Here is a 17915-nt window from a genome sequence, read left to right as displayed (position 1 = left end):
TCTTTACAGAATAGTTTTTTTTCTTGATTTTCTCAATTGATACATCTTTGCCATGTGTTTTATCAAACTTATAACCTGTTAAAGTTTCCAAAAAAAAAAAACTAAATATTCTTCACTAAAGATAATTTGGAATGTGTAGGTAAGAGTTATAAGAACTTTCTAGGGCATTTCTAAAATATGTATGATAATATAGTATTTTAACCAAAGAATAGTTGATAAGCTTGTACTAATAAGCAACTAGCTGGTTTTTATATAATTTTGTTAACAACGAATTGAAAACGAAATCCTAACGATCGTCAACAACTCACTCATATATCAGAAGACAATACACCATTAGGAAAGACATTTCTTCAGACTTGTAGTATTCTACAAGAGACCCAGAACTCAAGACTTGTAGTCAATCCTCTTAAGCAAACAAGAAGATGAAGGTAAGTATATGTACTCAACAACAAGTAATATGGTGTAAGGGTTTATATGGCTTCTTTGATTGACGTTATAAGATTTATCATTATCACACGCAGCAAAAGATCCTGTTTAGAGTGACTATGACTGATGACAAGACCCGAGCAAAAGCTATGACAAAAGCAGTTCAGTTCAAGGGTAAGAAGACCTTCTCACCAAAAAAAGGTAACCAAACACCTATGTTGGATTTAACCTTTTTGTGTTATGATAGGTGTCTCAGCCGTGGAGATAAAAGGCGATCACCGGAACCAGATAGAGGTGACTGGTACTGAAGTTGACATGATCGGCCTCACCAAAAGGCTCAGAAAGAAGGTAGCCTTTGCAGAGCTTGTAAGCGTGAGCAAAGTCGAACCTCCAAAGAAGCCAGAAGAGAAGAAGGATGGGGACAAAAAGGATGGCGATAAGAAAGATGGTGACAAAAAGGAAGGCGATAAGAAAGATGGAGACAAGAAGAAGGAAGAGGAGAAGAAGCCCGCGCCCTGTAAACCATGTCCACCGCCATGTAAACCATGTCCTCCGCCGCCATGCAATCCATGTCCTCCTCCTCCTCCTCCTCCCTGTTATCCATCTCCTCAAGGATACGGCGTGCCTTCCGCATTTCCCTACCCGTGCAACCCCTACAGTTACATAGGGGAACCAGTTTACAATCAGGAACCCGGTTGCACAATCCTGTGAAATGGGGTTTGCACGGAGGAAGATTAATGGAGAAGAGATCACAGCTGGTGACCAAATGTCAAGACCAAAAGAATCAATTATGTTCAGTCACATGAATAAAGCTCTAAAGTCCAAATTAACTTGTGCTATCTCTACATGATACTACTCTCTTTATGCATTGCCTATTAAATATTTGTATGCGCCCAATCATATCATTTGGCCTACAATCTGTTTCCTTCCTTGCATAAATTGGTACATGCTCATATTCATAAAATCGCAATGGTTCCGGTTCTTCTACAAAACTAACTCACTGACCTTAACTTTTGTCCAAGTGGAGATAGTAGTAGTAGCCAAACAAAGGCTATTTTTTTTTTTGTCAAAAGAAATCTAACGACCTCTTTTGTCACGACCACGTCCTCTGCAACGCCCAATAGCCTTCCCTGGTAAAGTCCAAAAGCAAAAAAACAGGAATCAACGAATGAACAAGAAGATGACCAAAGCTGATGAGTATAGTTCTTACCCCTAGGAGTGTTCTCTACAAGTAAACTCACAAGGTTCAAACAATCGAGGAGAATGTAGTAGCGGATATTGTTCCCCCACTCTAGCTTAGATGATCGAGAAGTGACAGGGTTCTTCCCCTTGAGAGTCAGTTCCACAATCTTAAAGTGCGTGTTCATGCTCACATCAACACCTTCAGGCAACGTCAAAAGCAACATACTTTTAGGGAATCTCTTAAGCTCTGAAACTTACACATGACTAGGAACTAAGAACTCAACCAAAAAGTGAATAGATTCTCCAGTATCAAGACCTAGAAATCAAGTAATCGATAGAGACAAGAGAGAGCTAAGAGCGTAACGTACCAGTGATAGTGCCAGGGACGACACGACGGGGTACCGTTCTTGAGCTCGATCGTTATTCAACTTAATCAAGAACCTGACCAAGGGAATAAATCAGTTCGAGAATGGAATGGATTTCAATGTAGGAGAAAGAAAATTTACCTGACGAGCTTCATTTTCCCCTTTTTTTTTGATCAAGTTTAGGGGAGAAGAAGCAAAGATGCAGAAATTCAAGGCTAGGCTTTGTGCTCAATCGTTGCTCTCCAACTGATTAGCGGGTGGGTTTAGGACCCGACCTAATTTGGCCCAGGGGCTTCATAAGGCCTGTTACTACTTTTTAACGATCCGTATCAACATGCTATAATAATCATTACTGATCGCAATAAACTTTTAAATGATATTTATAAATTTATTAGTTTTCTCAACTTTAAAATTTTGAATTTAACCTAAATTATTCGAAATCTATTAAAATGAATAATGAAATCATATTTATAAATAAATATATGTGATAAAACCGTGTGATTTCAAATGTTGTAGAAAACTATTTATACCTAATTACCTATGATTTATGTAGAACTTTTCCTTTTTTTTTTTTTTTTGAATAAATGTTAAATTTTATTCATCCAAAAAACGTTTTTACATGAGATGCATCAAAAGGCTGAAAGGCAAATAATCAACAACTATTGCTTAAACTTGTTATCTTGTACCAAACCACATTCGCATCCCTTTCTCCATCTTTTGATCTCCTTGGCGCCGAATTGTGAACAGTCTGTTCCTCACATTTTTATCAATGATTTTAGCCAGCAAAACATGAGGAAGCTGCTTCCCTCCATGCCGTCTGCAGTTCCTCTCTCTCCATGTCGAATGAGCTGCTGCTTGAAAAGTATACCTTATCAAGAAGAACCTCACCCGATCCTGACCTTGTACAAGCATAAGCTCAACAATATCATCCCATCTCTCGGTATATACCAAACGAAGCAAACCTCGCATGAGCATTCTCCATATTTGGCTCAAGTAAGCACAAGAAAAGAACAGATGATTTCTTGTCTCCACTTCCTGTTTGCACAATACACAAGTTGGATCTATAGCAGGGTTCCATCTCAACATCCTATCACATGTCGACAATCTGTCCAGTGTCGCAATCCACATATGAAACGAGTATTTCGGCGTGGCGTGCTTGAACCATATATATTTACTCCATCTTTGCAAAACGTATTCTTTGCGGATCAACAGCCAAGTATTTTTGGAGGAGAACATAGTTTTGTAGATCTCTGCTTTACTTCTCCAAACCGCAATGTCCTTTGCACCATTATTTGCAGATTTTATCTTTTCTATCTCTTCCTCAACTCTATTCAGAATCACTACACGATGTCTTCTTCTTCTATGTTTCTGTATAGCTTCAGCCACTGTTGAATTTTCAGGAATGCCCAAATCCATAAACCCTCTTGCTCCCAGCAAATCCTTCAGACGCCCCATATTGCACCAATGATCATACCAGAAAGAAGTATCCTCACCATTTTTAACTTCCATTCGATGAAACCTTCTGGCAGAATCTCTAGTCTTAAGGATTTTCTTCCACATCCAAGAGCCAACTGTGGTGGTTTTCTTAATAGACCAGAAAGACCTTTTCCGGATCAGATACTGCTGAACCCATTTCACCCATAATGAATTCTGACCAGAAAGAAGTCTCCAAACTAGTTTGAGACAAGAAACCTCATTCACCTCTGTTAAGACTCTCAGCCCCAGCCCACCTTCTTCTTTCTTTTTACAAACTTCTGCCCATCCCACTTTTGATTTCTTCATATTTAACTCAGGCCCCGACCACAAGAATCCAGCACAAAGTTTCTCTATCCCACTTAGACATTGTCGAGGAAGCCTAAAAGCTGAGAGCCAGAAGTTTGTCAAACTCATGATGACAGATTTAATTAACTGCAGTCTCCCCGCATACGATAAAAACCTCCCATTCCAATTGCACATTCTTGTCCTAACCTTCTCCATCAGCGGCAAGTAATCTGCTACTGTCATTTTCTTAGTGAGCAAAGGTAAACCAAGGTAACGAACTGGAAGCTGGCCTGCTTCAAACGGAAAGTTCTCAAGTATAGCCTTCCGATTATCTTCAGAAATCCCAGCCATATACAATGTCGATTTTTCCAAGCTGATTTTCAATCCAGAGAGCTTCTCAAACTTCTCAAATACCTTGAGAACCCCTTCAACAGATCTCTTCTGCCCATTCGTGAAAACCATTATATCATCTGCGAAGCATAAGTGAGTGAGAAGAGCATTTCTACATCTCGGATGATATCCCACTAGTCTATCAGCAGCCGCTTTATCTAACAACTTGGAGAGAACATTCATGCAGATAACAAATAGCGATGGAGATAGAGCACAACCCTGTCGCAAGCCTCTGGCGCTATTGAAATAACCAGCTAGTTCTCCGTTAACTTGAACAGAGAATGAAGCTGTCGAAACACATAGATTGATCCAGTGAATGTATTTAGCTGGAAACCCCAAAGCTTCAAGTGTTGCTAAGAGAAAAGGCCACTGCACCGAATCGAAAGCCTTAGATATATCGATCTTCATAGCACACCTTGGAGAGATCTCACTCTTGTGATAATCTTTTACTAATTCAGTAGCTAATAACAGATTCTCCATCAACAACCGGTCCTTAACGAATGCTGACTGATTAGATGAGATGAAAGTAGGCATTATATCTTTAAGACGGTTGGCTAGAAGCTTAGATATGACCTTATACAACACATTACAGCAAGAAATTGGCCGATAACCCTTCATTTCCTTAGCTATATCTTTCTTAGGTATCAGAGCCAGGATAGTAGAATTGATACCTTTAGGAAGAAAGCCTTTGATGAAGAATGATTGAACTGCTACAACCACATCATTCCCAATTATTTGCCAAGCTGCTTTGAAAAACTCAACTGTGTAACCATCAGGTCCCGGCGATTTATTTGATGGCATTTTGAATATCACCTCCTTCACTTCTTCTGCTGAAACGTCTCTGATTAAATTATCACAATCCTCTTCACTGCAACGAAACTGAAGAAGATCTTGTAGGCTCTCCACACTAGGTATTTCATAATCCAGCGGCCTATGAGTGAGTAATTCTGAAAAGAACCTCTTGGCTTCTTTTTTGATATCTTCCTCCGTTGTAGCTATACTACCATCAGGACAGACTACTTCTCTGATGGCATTCATCACCTCTCTAATTTTTGCTACATTATGAAAGAACTTATTATTCCTGTCACCAACCTCCAGCCAGTGCATTTTTGACTTCTGCTTAAAGACCTCTTCTTCTATATCAGCAAGTTTCTGCCATCTCTCCAATGCTTCACATTCCCTCCTCATAGCATCTGAGCTCGGATTCATTAAGGTTTCTCCTTGTCTATCACATAGAAGTGATAGCGCCTCCTTTGTCTGCTTATGGAGCTGGCCCAGTTTATCTTTACTAAGAGACCTCAAACGCATGCTTAAGACCTTTAAGCTTCTTCCCAAGTCTGTATAAGGCTGAGGTTGAATGAAAGAGTTGATCAGTTCCTCTCCAGTATTCTTCAACTGTCGGCAAGAATTCATCCATTGTTGCTATCACATTTGTAAATTTAAACGGTTTCCTTTTCTTCTGCTTGTCCTCAATATCAAAATGTATCATGCACCTGAGATGATCAGAGCATCCACCTGGTTCAAAAACACTATACGCCCTCCCCAAACCATGAAGAGCAACATCATTAATTAGAACCCGATCCAGCTTCTTACAAATTAAATCCCCCTCCCTCTTGTTACACCCATATCTGATAAAGCGCAATGTTGAGTAAGCTCCTGTAGAACTTTTCATTGTATATTTATACATTGCATAAAATTTATTAGGAAATTATTTTCTCAAAAATATACTATATCATAGTGGAAAATAGTTAATTCTGATTGTCTATGATATACATAAAAGAGAAAATGACCAAAATAGCACTAAATCAAGTTTTTGTTCCCAAACTAGCACACAAGGCGAAAAGTCACAGAAATAGCACTCAAGGGGTGGGGTTTAGGGTTTAGAGTTTAGGGTTTAGGGTTTAGAGTTTAGATTTTAGGATTTAGAGTTGAGAAGTGAGGTTTTGGGGATAAGATTTCAAATTTTGAAAAGTAAAAAAATTTAAATTTTTCAAAAGATAAAATGCTATTTTGATCATTTTAGTTTTTGAGTACTATTTTTGTGATATAAACTTAGAAATGTGCTATTTTGGAGATTTGCCCTACATAAAAACCAAATTATGTGGATTGTATTTCTAAATCAAAATCTATTTACATACGAATTTAATATGACACAATTTGTCGACAAAAGAAAATGACACAATTTACTTTGGATATTCAAACAAACAGAAAATTCCGAAAGCACCCATTGCTTCTTCCTTTAATCGCCAGGAAAAGACGTAAAGCCCATTAACGTAGTTTTTAAATTAGCCGAAAAACTAACGGTTCCCGAGACCCCATCGCAAACCAAAACCGAAATCTTAATAAAATAAAATTGTATAAAAATCTTTTTTCACTTTCCCATAATAACAAGACAAAGCAGGAGAGTCCGACTCTCACTCCAAAGTCTGCTATTATAGCATTTCCAGATTTGATCTCAATTATTGATTTCTCAGAAAACCCATAGCCAAAGAGAGAGAGAGAGACACTACAATGGCGTCTATAGCTGCAACTGGAGTTCTAAAGGTACCACCACCTGCTGCTGCTTCGTGCGAGGCGGTTCCCACGAGGACTCTTTCTTTCTCCTCCTCCTCTGTTTCTCTCAGAGCCACCGTGTCTCATCGCCGCGGATCCCTTCTTTCTCGTAACCGACTGAGGAATCCGATGATCGTGTCCCCCAAGGCCGTCTCCGATTCTCAGAATTCGCAGACCTGCCTCGATCCTGATGCGAGCAGGGTGAGTTTTTCATCTTCCTGATCTCATTGTTTAAGTAACCAAAACAACACTTAAACTCTTTAGTAACGATTAAGCACACTGATACGGAGTCGTTTCGAAGTAATGATTTGGTTTTATTGGCAGAGTGTGTTGGGGATCATCTTAGGAGGTGGAGCTGGAACGCGTCTCTACCCTCTCACCAAAAAGAGAGCCAAACCCGCCGTTCCCCTCGGCGCTAACTACAGGCTCATCGACATCCCCGTCAGCAACTGCCTCAACAGCAACATCAACAAGATCTACGTCCTTACGCAGTTCAACTCCGCCTCTCTTAACCGCCACCTCTCCCGAGCCTACGCCACTAACATGGGAGGTTACAAGAACGAAGGCTTCGTTGAAGTCCTCGCCGCTCAACAGAGTCCTGAGAACCCCAACTGGTTCCAGGTAATATCAAATCCATGATCTTGTGCTCAGGGCCGGGCCTGGGCCAAGCCTGATGAAATATTCGCCTCAGGTCCCCAAAATTAAAATGCAAATAGTATTAGACACAAAGTGTCCCACATCGGTAGTTGGAAGGGATCCTAAGTAATATATAAGATAGATGGACCACTCTACTTATCACCAATTGGTTTTAGGTTGGTAGTTGGAAGGAATCCTAAGTAATATATAAGATAGATGGACCACCTTGTGGAAGTTTTTTGAATGTGTTTATGCAACATCTGGTGGTGGGTTTGTTGTGTAGGGGACGGCTGATGCTGTGAGGCAGTACTTGTGGTTGTTTGAGGAGCATAATGTTCTTGAGTATCTGATTCTTGCTGGGGATCATTTGTATCGAATGGACTATGAGAAGTTCATTCAAGCGCATAGGGAGACTGATGCTGATATCACCGTGGCTGCGTTACCGATGGATGAGGAGCGAGCCACTGCTTTTGGGTTGATGAAGATTGATGAGGAAGGACGTATTGTTGAATTTGCCGAAAAGCCAAAGGGGGAGCAACTTAAGGCCATGAAGGTTATAAAAGAAAACAAAAATGTTATGCTAATTTCTCTGTTTTATCTTGAAACCACCTTGTAGATAAACCTTTTTGATTTCATTGGCTTTTATTAGGTTGATACAACGATTCTGGGTCTTGATGATAAGAGAGCCAAGGAGATGCCTTACATTGCGAGTATGGGTATTTATGTTGTTAGCAAAGATGTAATGCTGGAGCTACTACGGAACAAGTTTCCTGGAGCTAATGACTTTGGAAGCGAAGTCATTCCTGGTGCCACTTCCCTCGGACTGAGGGTAAGTGCTTTGTCTACTACTTGTTAGCTTTGAGTTCATGTGTATAACATTTAGTTTTTATTCTGATTGTTTTGCAGGTGCAAGCTTACCTTTATGATGGCTATTGGGAAGACATTGGTACTATAGAGGCATTCTATAACGCAAATCTCGGAATCACCAAAAAACCGGTTCCTGATTTTAGGTACATCAACCACATTACCATTTGGATACGCTATTGTATCTGGATGATTGATATCTTAGCTTTTTCTGAACTCTTGGTGCAGTTTCTATGATCGGTCCGCCCCAATCTATACACAGCCACGTTACTTACCTCCGTCTAAGATGCTCGATGCTGATGTCACAGACAGCGTCATCGGAGAGGGCTGCGTTATCAAGGTAAAAATCAAATATAGCTCCTCTTCGATATGCTCGACAACATCACACCAAAATCTTTTGTAACTTTGGATATAGAACTGCAAAATACATCACTCCGTGGTTGGACTCCGTTCCTGCATATCAGAAGGAGCTATCATTGAAGATTCGTTACTAATGGGAGCTGACTACTACGAGGTAAATGCAGCAGCCCCATTTGTACTGCAAGCCACTTGATAAACTGTTGGAATAACATCAGCCTTTTTGATCATGGTGGTTATTGTATTTTGCCTAGACTGCTTCGGAGAAGAGCCTCCTAACGGCGAAAGGGAGTGTACCCATAGGTATCGGGAAAAACTCGCACATCAAAAGAGCCATCATTGACAAAAACGCACGTATCGGTGACAATGTCAAGGTTAGGAACACACTTTCCAAGCTCATTATACACATATCTTTGTTTACACCTGTTCTGGTCTTAAAAAGGTTTTGGTCTGAACTTTGGTGCACAGATCATAAACAGCGACAATGTGCAAGAGGCAGCGAGAGAGACCGAAGGATATTTCATAAAGAGTGGTATTGTTACCGTTATCAAGGACGCCTTAATCCCAACCGGCACTCTCATCTAAACACATACACATGCTCCCTTTTTTCATTTCTTCTATAAACAAGCAAAGACAGACTTTCGTGATGTAAACGCCTATGAAATTACTTAATTTAAAATAAGTATAACTTTCTTCAGCATCTAGCATACAAGCAGTTATACAAAAAAGGTTGATCTTCGTCTATCCAAAAAGAGTGGCATTCAAGAACACAGGACTATAAGTCGAAGTCAATACTTTTGTACAGACAGCTAAACTCTTCACTAAGCCTGACTTTATCTCTTATATGAGACACTGATAGTTGGGTATATTGATACCAATGCCAGGATCAATGCGTTCGTCTAGTTTGCCTTTTTCGCTGATCTTACGCCCATCCTGTTTCTCCATTTGTCCTTGAGATCAGCGGGAGTACGTGTTTCGTGGAAAACCTCCGCTCCCATTTCCAGAATTTTCCTCCATGGCATGTTCTTCTTTGCTTCTGCTGAAAACTTCTCCACTCCCACCTGAGTGAGCCAAGCCAACACATATTAACAACAGTTCAAGAAAAGGTATCACTGCTAGTGTTTATTATAATACCTTGAGCATTTCCTCTTCTTCGGGTGTCCAAAATAGCCTCTTTCTCTGATCCGTCTTCAAAGATGACATGTCCCTGAAATTCCATGAGGTAACTCTCGTTATTTAATGTGGATATGAGATGAGATACTCTTCATGTTCACGTAAATGAAGAAAAAAAGGAACAACCTCACTGTCTTTGACTTGGCCACTTGGGTTGTTGCGCTATGTTTTCTCTGTTGATTCTTCATCTCCCCTGTTATCTGCTCAGTTACACCTTCCCCATGTCGTTCGTTTGTTGACTCATCCGATGAGATTTCACTACAACTCAATATTAACTGCCGTCTTCTTCTTCTTGGCTTCTCATTCTGTTGGCTCTGGTCTTGCTCTTCCCCTGAAACATCTCCCTTTCCCCCTGCACCACCTGTAGTTTGATCTTTTGTTGTTTCTTCATCATCCTTGTCTTCCTCAGCATCTTGAAACTTTTCTGTATCCTCTTGGTGTTGATAACCTGTTTCTTCAGTCAACGGCATCTCCTCTTCTCTTGATCGATCAGAATCTTTCTCCACTTGCAACTGTTCCTTTTCAGATGAACAGACATCCTTCTCTCCTCCCAACTCTTGATCCCTCACAACGTCGGTTCCATCCACTGAATGATCTTTACTTAGACACTTGGAGACTTCCTTTTCCGCCACAACGGCCTTCTCCCTCACTGATTTGTCTTTCATCATTAGAACTCTGAACCAGCAATAAGGGCAGTAGGTCTTTGCAAGATCCTCACCACTACCCACATCAGGATTCAAACACTCCCCATGAAACCAGAGAATACAGCCAGCCCCAGGACAACGAGATACCCCCTCGTCTGAAATGTCACATACAATACAAGCTTCCAAGTTCGATCCTCCTCCTCCTATAGTGGTCTCACTTGTCCCAAGACAATGACGCTTCTTGGATGGCACATCTCTTTCATCAAAAGTGTCTGGAACTCTTTCAGTACCACCACTAACACAGTGTGTGGTGCTCACTCCAGAGGCAAATCTTTCATTAGCTTCACCCTGTGAGAAATAAATCAAATTAACATTCACATAAAAGATTCTGGATTCAAGCTCTACAACCACTCAAATTCACAAAAGAGCTAGCGGGAGAGATCAACAAGGAAGAGTTGCGATTATAACGAAGCTACCAAGCTTTTGATTATAACCTCTAACTGCGATTCGAAAGGAAGGGAGAATTAGGGTTACCGGAATAGGAGCGGGGGATGGATAGGGATCGAGGCAGTTGCGGGGAGCTCTATGCGGCCGAGACCTAACGGCAAACGACTTGGATCTCATCTTGATTTTCTTCTTCTTCTTCTACAGTTTTCTCATCAGTCTCTTGCTTCCTCTTCGCCTGAGAAGTTTGAAATATCCTCTTCCCCGAGACTTTTGGGGTTTTAACTACAGTTTTGCAAAACGTTTGGGGCTATACTATAAATAATATTAACTTTTTCTTACGTTTAAAATATGCGATAAGGGTCAAATGGAGATTTGGTAAAAGTATATTTTCAGATCAAAAACAAGTTTCACACAAGTTTGTCTTTACATCAAGCTTTCCCAAAACCAGAGCTCCACGGTCTGATACGGCAAAACGAGCACAGTTTCAGGCTCAATCTGCTTTGGCTTTTGAAGGAAACCTAGGACTCTGTGGTCTTTCATCTAAGTGAAAGGTGTGCAGAGCAATTACAAGAGCCAGAGCCAGAACCAGAAGAAGGAAGAGTACTGAGCTGGACTGCAGCTGCCATAGCCTTCGCAGTTCGCACCTGGACTCACCCTCGTGTTGACAACTGGTTACATCGTGGCTACACAAAAGCCTCACTGGTTCATGAGATATCTAGCGTGATAAAGCTTGGACGCAGAGGATCCTGTTAGGTCACTTCAATAGCAAGGTATGTTGCGCAACAATTCTTTTTCCGCAGACACACTATGTAACTGATTCATTTTTCTCCCTTTTGATTCATAATAGTTTGAGAAGCTACAGCCAAAGATACCCTAAAGTGAGGAGCAATGACTACGAAGTTGAGATCTTTCCTCTCCCAATACGCTTGGTTATGTACGGTACAAGAAATACTTTCTTCTTGTAGGCGCATATGCATGCAGCTCTTTATTGGAAACAAAATGAATAATAGAATCGTTATTGACCATTTAAGATTTGTTGAATAGATTTTATATATATATATGTACGATATTATCAAAACAAATGAATGGAAAAAGAATGAGATTCTGTGTACATATATTGGACACTGGACTAGACATAGAAGTAAGAAGAGTGATTGGTCGTGTCTCTAGAGAGAATCGAACGTGCCTCAATCACCGAACGAGGAGCCTCCATATCTTTCTCCTGTAGCGAGTTCCCTTGCAGCCTCTGCATCTCTGATGCGAACGTGTCTTCCACTATCTGCACACATTTTCATCACAACTCAAGTCTCAACACCTAAAAAGATTTGTCTATTATACAGTGTAGTGCTTGAAGTTTTCGTTTATTACCCCAAGAGCATAGTAAGAGCCTTTGTAGCCTACTTCATTCTCTTTTCTTCCCTCAAGAAACTTCAACACCACCTGCGCCATTCTATCCCAGAAAAGACGGCATGACGCCACGAATATCTGACTTGTGAAGACATCGTGCATGTTTGAGATCGAGTCTGTGATTTGTGAGCATAACATCCTCATACGCTCGCGGACTTCGACTTCTCTCTCGTTTTCTCTTATCTCCTCCAAGATTTTCTTCAGCCTTGTGGTTTTGTTTGATTGCGTCTGAAACATCGAACCACACACGCACACAAAGATTGTTAAAAACAAGCTTAAATTCGAAGCAAGGCAGATCATGCGAGGCTTTAAACAACTTACGTTGCTGACAAGTTTATCAACCGCAGCCTGCATGTAGTTTCTGTATTTTGTCCTGAGCAAAACTGTGATTACGTTCATCTGCTCCCCAAAGAGTGACTTCTTATCCTCAACGACAGGAAGACACGAAGCCCATTGTCTCAAAATATCCTCGACTCTCTGATGTAGAACATCAAGAATTCTCTTTATGGTGTTGACAAAAGTTCCCAGCTGCATTCAACGAGGGGTAGAGTGGCACAGTGAGGTTCAAAACAATTCCTTAGAAAGGTAACAAAACGTATATCAAACATGCTCAAAGGGTGGCTCTTACTTGAGTCGGAACAGAGTAGAGAGCTGATGACTGCCTTCTTGTCAGCTTCTGAACATGCAAATTCAGTCGCTTTGGAATGCTGTCTTTCAAAGGAGTCAATATCTCACTGTATTGTTTCTCAAGAGATTTAACAATGGCTCTCTCTATGATTGAGGCAGTCTAAGAGTACATGAAAAAAAAATGAAGCCAAGTTAGTCTTTGTAACCATTTAGTAAGCTGCAAACTTATAACATATATATAACTTTATAGCTCACGTTTTCCAAAATCAATGTGTATTGTGGCCATCTACTAATCACCACTTCATACTCCATAAGAGAATCTTTTATTCTCTCATACATGTCCTCAGCAAACGGTGATGTTGAGTGGTTTGTTATTACACCAGACCAGGGAACCTGTCAAAACAAGCCATCATATCTTATTACAGTCAAATGATAGGTTTTATTATCTTACGGAACAACCCAAAATGATCAGAAATATTACCTTCTCTGCTTTGCATCGGTCAAGTAGCCTGAGTTCCATATCATGTATCCAAACCATTATGTAGTTATGGAATAATCCCCTAGAGTCTATACCACCGTGTACTGGACTGAGTAAAATAAAATAAATAGTTAGTGAGAATGAATGAGTTTGGTGCCATCATATTTTGATCCCAAGAAGCTAATTTCAAACCTGATTCCCCATGAATCGAGGCTTCTTTCAAAATCGGAAACTGCTATCAGAAGCTCATTGACATGAGGCTGTGGGCAAGATGGTGGTACTGCTGACAGAAATGCTCTGATCCGGTTACATAGCAGCGTACTGTATACGGCAGCGGCTATGTTTGATAGGTCGATTGAGCTTGAATGATATAACAAGGTATATGATAAAATAAGACCAAATCAATATCAAGACTCGGAGATAATCTCAAGATGAAAACAAGATGACATGATCATTTACCTTGGGAGTACATGTTCATTGGTAATCTTTATGTCAGCCTCTATTTCGTTGCTTATGTTTAGACAGAGATTCTTCATTTTATGGTAGGCTGTAGAAATTGTGACCGAGTCCAAAAGAAAACCTTCAGAGTTGGAGGAAACATATTCATCGGTCTCAGCCATGTGCTTCCTGCACCTCTTCTTTGCTGCTGTCTGCAACGGGTTTTTCATTAGATCAAGAATATCGTGAACATCATAGTCTTAAGGTCCGTATGAGCTTACCTTAAGGTAATTCTTCAAAATTTCTTGTCCTTCGGGAGACAATATATCATGAAGAAGGCAGAAAATCTGAACAGCTGGAGCAAGTGCTGTTGAAGCTGATTCTTGCACCGGACCAGATATGTGTGCCAACCCTGAAGGGCAGCTTTCATCTAATGACTTGTAGTTCTCAAAAACATTTGCCAAGAGTTTTTCTATCTCTATTTCACAATCCATTAAGATACTTTTCTGCAAGAACAGAAAAGTCGTCAATGTAGTCATGATACTTTCCATTAAGCAGATTTCAAACTAAAACGTGATAGCTCGGATATTTTCAAGAACTAGTAGCATCAGCCTTTTCGATTTGCAAAAGAAAACGGGAAGTACCTCCTGCCTGGTCAAGCTCTTGTCACTTCGAGCGCTTAGGATGGGCACTAGTAACTCATGCACAAGTTGTAAGCATGTTTTAGTAGGAGTTGCCACATTCATTACATGTGAGAGATATCTGCAATGTATGGTGAAGTATATTTGAGTTAGTAGATTTTGAGCTAAATAGATACAAGACAGTATAGCCAAATATATTATTTATGATTACCTTAACTTGGTATATGAATCGGAAACTCCATAATATTCTGCGAATTCACTCAGCAACCATTTCCAAGACCCATTTAGTCTTAAGTTTTGAGCATGAAATCTTTGGGCACGTGTGGCAGCTTCTAGTAACAAATCGTATGCTAGTGTCTCAACAACAGGAGCACTCTATAACAGAAAAAATGCAAAACATTAGTGAGGGCATTATCTCACAGAACAAAACATAGATAATCTGAGAATTTTTGGAGAAAGACCATACCTTTATGTGACAGTCTTCATCGGATGAGGTCGTGCTACCAAGGAAGAGCTGGATCTTGCCTACACAGTCTTGTTCACCATGGTATATTGGCCACCATCTTACATTTTCATTCTGAACAAATGTAGAGTTTTCTTCAGTATATTTAAATATTCGAAAATACTATAACATATTCTCAAAGCAAAATGGAAGATATTTATCGCACGGAAGGCATATTTACCGGATTATCAGTTAAGGATGCCATTGGAATTGTTACTTTTCCTTGAACTGATTTTTTCTTATCATGAACTTCTATCAGAAGAGCGTCGCCTTCAGGCTCGGGAAAGCTGAAGGAGGACTTGTGAGTAAAGCATTCACACGGAAAACTATGAAACTAAATTCTGTAGCTTTCATTTATTCAAACAGCTTGCAAAGTTACAAGTGATTTCAAGAGAAAGAGAATAGCTTACAAGACATGGTAACTTCCAGTTCCTGATTGCAAACAAACGGAAGATCCTTGTTCGACTTGATCTCCTTCTGCTGTGCTCTTCATCTGAAGGTAGCAGGAGAATTGTTCTGCAGAAACACAAAGATTAAGTCATGTCATCACATATCAATAGAGGTATCATCTTCCATTTAGTAAGAAGTTTGGCCAATATCAGACGCAAATCAATCGGCCGAGACAAGTTAAGTTAACAACCAAATATCATTCAAATGGTTTAATAAATGTTTAGTTTTTCATGTAAGAAAAGGAAACCTTCTGAAACTGCTGAAAGGGTAGCCGTCTTGATAGAACTCATCCCAGTCTTCACAAGTGATGAAACTTGGCGGCAATACTCTGCCCCCATTGGGGTGCTCATTAAACTCCGCAGCGAATCTATGCCTCTAAGTTTGCGTTGTGGTATCAATCGAAGTCTCCTCACTATAAACAAAATTTAAGAGGTATATTAATATCTGATTCATATCAGGCATCCACAAACTTATTTTTGTATTCAAGTTTTAGCTCATCAGAAGAAGAAGAATAGTTTTACCTTCCACTCTCAACTTTCTGACCACGTTCTTAGACTTCAAAGGTGTCTTTTGCTCTACTTTCACATTTTTGCTTTCTTCGGTTGATCGAACACCCCGAGGTTGCAAGAGAAACTTATGCAACCTATAACAACACATACAAAAGAGTGATTAAATAACTCAATATACAACAAATAAGTAATGCCTTGAAAACCATAAAGACACACAAGTCTTACCCAAATGCACCACGGAGAAGACGACATTCATCACGCAGAAACTCAGGTGCCTCAGAAGAACCCCTTGACCATGCATACAAGCATAGTCTTACGCAAGCATCATATGCCAGAAGACTTTGCCAAGCATACTGACCACTGCCATTGATAACAAACATTATGTAAGCTAAGCAGCCACAATAAAACCCAACAATTCCTCATTTCTCTCTTTCATTCTAAGTTGTGAAATAAAGTAGTTAACCTGATACTATGGCAATTCAATTCATCAGAGCTGATGTCCTCGATTTGCGCAGCTTCCTCAGTTTGAGTCTCCCTCACACTACACCAAACCATGATTACATTTACTAACCCATCAAGACTTCTCCGCAGAACAAAAATAGAAAGCTCGATGCATACCTTTCACTAAATTCAGGATACAAATGAGAAACAGTATCACCAGCTAAGCCTCCAATGTCAACACCTGCTTCTCTGCAAATCTCATCTTCAATCTGCTCAATCTCTTTCTCCAACTCCACGATGTTATCATCTTCTCCAATATCCATTATAGGTGGTGCACTTGGGGTCCCGATATCTTCATTACTCTCCCAATACACCGAACCCTAATACAACATTTTTGTTCCCAAATTTAGCAAAATTACTCAATTCAAAACCTTCAGCGAGATCGAATGTGTACCTTGGAGCTCAGAGTACGCGGCCTCTCATCACGGAGATAGCTCCCCGGAGTCGAATTCGCCAAGGCGAATCTCCGTAGTCTTGATTCGCCGTCTGTGACTCTTCCGTTAGCAAACGGAACTTCGATTCTCAGATTCATATCATTCAACACTCCTCTGTTCAATTTCGAGGTGGGCTTTGTTGGCCCAAACACTTCTTCTTCGTCGTAATAACGCCTCACAACCTCGTCATCATCGAGATCGTAATCGGAGAGCAATTCGTTAACTCCTCCTAAGGCGTCAGAACCCGATGAGATACTCATGTCCTCATCCTCGTCGTCGTCATCATCAGTGCGAAGAGAAGCGGGGGTTACGAGCTTAGGGGAGCTCAGCTTCAAGGGAGATAAGGTGTGAGGAGAGATGAAGGAGAGAGGAGATCGCGGGAAGGTGGTGGTGGATGGAGAGAGATTCTCGGAGAGAGGAGATCTGGCGCGGGGAGTTTGGAGGTGGGGTTCGGGATTGGGTGATAGTTTTCTGATGCAGGTCGCCATGAGCAAAAAGTTGGAGGTGAGTGAGAGTGGAGAAAGAGGAAAGATGAAGAGGATTAGGGAAGGAGCGGCTGTTTCGATTAGAGAAATAATGCCAACGGCTAGTTTTGACCTCTCCTTTTCGTGTAGTTGAAGGAGACGAGTGGGGAGAGTTGCCAATTTATTTATTTATTTATTTATTCTTCGTTGTTTGTCATTAAGGATAACTCAAATAGAAAAATACCAAAATAACACTAAACCAAGTTTTTATTCCCAAACTAGCACTTAAGGCCAAAAGTCACAAAAATAGCATTCAAGGGGTGGGGTTTAGGGTTTACAATTTAGGGTTTAGGATTTAGAGTTTAGGTTTTAGGGTTTAGAGTTGAGAAGTGAGGTTTTGGGGATAAGATTTCAAATTTTTAAAAATAAAAAAATTTAAATTTTTCAAAAGATAAAATGCTATTTTGGTCATTTTAGTTTTTGAGTGCTATTTTTGTGATATAAACTTAGAAATGTGCTATTTTGGAGATTTGCCCTAACTCAAATCCTACAAAAAAATAAAATAAAATAATTTAACTGAAATCGAACCAAACCTTGTAAATACTTGAACATTTCATAAATTTTTAGAACCAAAAATTGAAATATCTTAACTGTAACCAAATGTGA

The 17915-nt window shown here is 40.2% G+C and overlaps 4 protein-coding genes and 1 long non-coding RNA gene across 8 annotated transcripts; 2 read left to right on the top strand and 3 right to left on the bottom strand.

Annotated features, from left to right (window-relative positions):
* Positions 1 to 230: 230 nt before the first annotated feature.
* Positions 231 to 2204, bottom strand: LOC111199040. Of its 3 annotated transcripts, none has more exons than XR_007314474.1 (5): positions 2115 to 2204; positions 1977 to 2049; positions 1637 to 1807; positions 1432 to 1556; positions 231 to 1131 (listed from the first exon to the last, which is right to left on the bottom strand). It is a non-coding gene; the product is annotated as an uncharacterized LOC111199040 (long non-coding RNA). The 3 variants fall into 3 exon arrangements; XR_007314473.1 differs by having other exon boundaries at positions 231 to 1079; XR_007314475.1 differs by having other exon boundaries at positions 946 to 1181.
* On the top strand, positions 296 to 1365 carry LOC111198717 (heavy metal-associated isoprenylated plant protein 16-like). 2 transcript variants are annotated; one of them, XM_048735280.1, is made up of 4 exons: positions 296 to 428; positions 522 to 600; positions 674 to 828; positions 919 to 1365. In XM_048735280.1, the coding sequence occupies exons 1-4, from the start codon at positions 423 to 425 to the stop codon at positions 1135 to 1137; spliced, it is 459 nt and encodes a 152-aa protein (XP_048591237.1). In that variant the 5' UTR covers positions 296 to 422; the 3' UTR covers positions 1138 to 1365. The 2 variants fall into 2 exon arrangements, with proteins under 2 accessions (XP_048591237.1, XP_022543525.2); XM_022687804.2 differs by having other exon boundaries at positions 309 to 428; positions 674 to 1365.
* A 4227-nt stretch (positions 2205 to 6431) lies between the features above and the next one.
* LOC111198719 (glucose-1-phosphate adenylyltransferase small subunit, chloroplastic) lies at positions 6432 to 9234 on the top strand. The gene is made up of 9 exons (XM_022687807.2): positions 6432 to 6878; positions 7002 to 7298; positions 7597 to 7866; positions 7963 to 8142; positions 8220 to 8323; positions 8406 to 8517; positions 8593 to 8691; positions 8789 to 8908; positions 9003 to 9234. Exons 1-9 carry the CDS (start codon positions 6636 to 6638, stop codon positions 9117 to 9119), a joined length of 1542 nt encoding a protein of 513 aa, XP_022543528.2. The 5' UTR covers positions 6432 to 6635; the 3' UTR covers positions 9120 to 9234.
* On the bottom strand, positions 9207 to 11083 carry LOC106348980. The gene is made up of 4 exons (XM_013788833.3): positions 10886 to 11083; positions 9834 to 10699; positions 9669 to 9741; positions 9207 to 9595 (listed from the first exon to the last, which is right to left on the bottom strand). The coding sequence occupies exons 1-4, from the start codon at positions 10973 to 10975 to the stop codon at positions 9434 to 9436; spliced, it is 1191 nt and encodes a 396-aa protein (XP_013644287.3). The 5' UTR covers positions 10976 to 11083; the 3' UTR covers positions 9207 to 9433.
* Positions 11084 to 11816: 733 nt separating this feature from the next.
* LOC111198718 lies at positions 11817 to 17391 on the bottom strand. The gene is made up of 20 exons (XM_048735279.1): positions 16746 to 17391; positions 16469 to 16671; positions 16314 to 16391; positions 16076 to 16210; positions 15863 to 15984; positions 15589 to 15753; positions 15302 to 15407; positions 15073 to 15178; positions 14856 to 14966; positions 14601 to 14764; positions 14393 to 14510; positions 14030 to 14254; positions 13770 to 13960; positions 13503 to 13670; positions 13314 to 13419; positions 13088 to 13225; positions 12834 to 12992; positions 12527 to 12733; positions 12167 to 12433; positions 11817 to 12077 (listed from the first exon to the last, which is right to left on the bottom strand). Exons 1-20 carry the CDS (start codon positions 17271 to 17273, stop codon positions 11928 to 11930), a joined length of 3447 nt encoding a protein of 1148 aa, XP_048591236.1. The 5' UTR covers positions 17274 to 17391; the 3' UTR covers positions 11817 to 11927.
* Positions 17392 to 17915: the final 524 nt, after the last annotated feature.

The sequence above is a fragment of the Brassica napus genome, chromosome A6, assembly GCF_020379485.1.
Source record: "Brassica napus cultivar Da-Ae chromosome A6, Da-Ae, whole genome shotgun sequence".
Lineage (NCBI taxonomy): Eukaryota > Viridiplantae > Streptophyta > Magnoliopsida > Brassicales > Brassicaceae > Brassica > Brassica napus.
This window is presented reverse-complemented; position numbering and strand designations above follow the sequence as displayed.

Bases quoted from the DNA above. Each gene is read 5' to 3' on its own strand.
- LOC106348980 (XM_013788833.3), bottom strand. From the start codon at position 10,975: ATGAGATCCAAGTCGTTTGCCGTTAGGTCTCGGCCGCATAGAGCTCCC. The intron at 9,742-9,833 runs GTTGTTCCTTTT...ATGGAATTTCAG, and splicing joins GCCAAGTCAAAGACAGTGAG to GGACATGTCATCTTTGAAGA. The intron at 9,596-9,668 runs GTATTATAATAA...TGGCTCACTCAG, and splicing joins AAGAAGAGGAAATGCTCAAG to GTGGGAGTGGAGAAGTTTTC.
- LOC111198717 (XM_022687804.2), top strand. The intron at 601-673 runs GTAAGAAGACCT...GTGTTATGATAG, and splicing joins AAAAGCAGTTCAGTTCAAGG to GTGTCTCAGCCGTGGAGATA.
- LOC111198719 (XM_022687807.2), top strand. From the start codon at position 6,636: ATGGCGTCTATAGCTGCAACTGGAGTTCTAAAGGTACCACCACCTGCT. The intron at 6,879-7,001 runs GTGAGTTTTTCA...TTTTATTGGCAG, and splicing joins TCGATCCTGATGCGAGCAGG to AGTGTGTTGGGGATCATCTT. The intron at 7,867-7,962 runs GTTATAAAAGAA...GGCTTTTATTAG, and splicing joins AGCAACTTAAGGCCATGAAG to GTTGATACAACGATTCTGGG.
- LOC111198718 (XM_048735279.1), bottom strand. From the start codon at position 17,273: ATGGCGACCTGCATCAGAAAACTATCACCCAATCCCGAACCCCACCTC. The intron at 16,211-16,313 runs GTTAACTACTTT...TATCAATGGCAG, and splicing joins TTGAATTGCCATAGTATCAG to TGGTCAGTATGCTTGGCAAA. The intron at 13,961-14,029 runs GTAAGCTCATAC...AACCCGTTGCAG, and splicing joins TTTTGAAGAATTACCTTAAG to ACAGCAGCAAAGAAGAGGTG.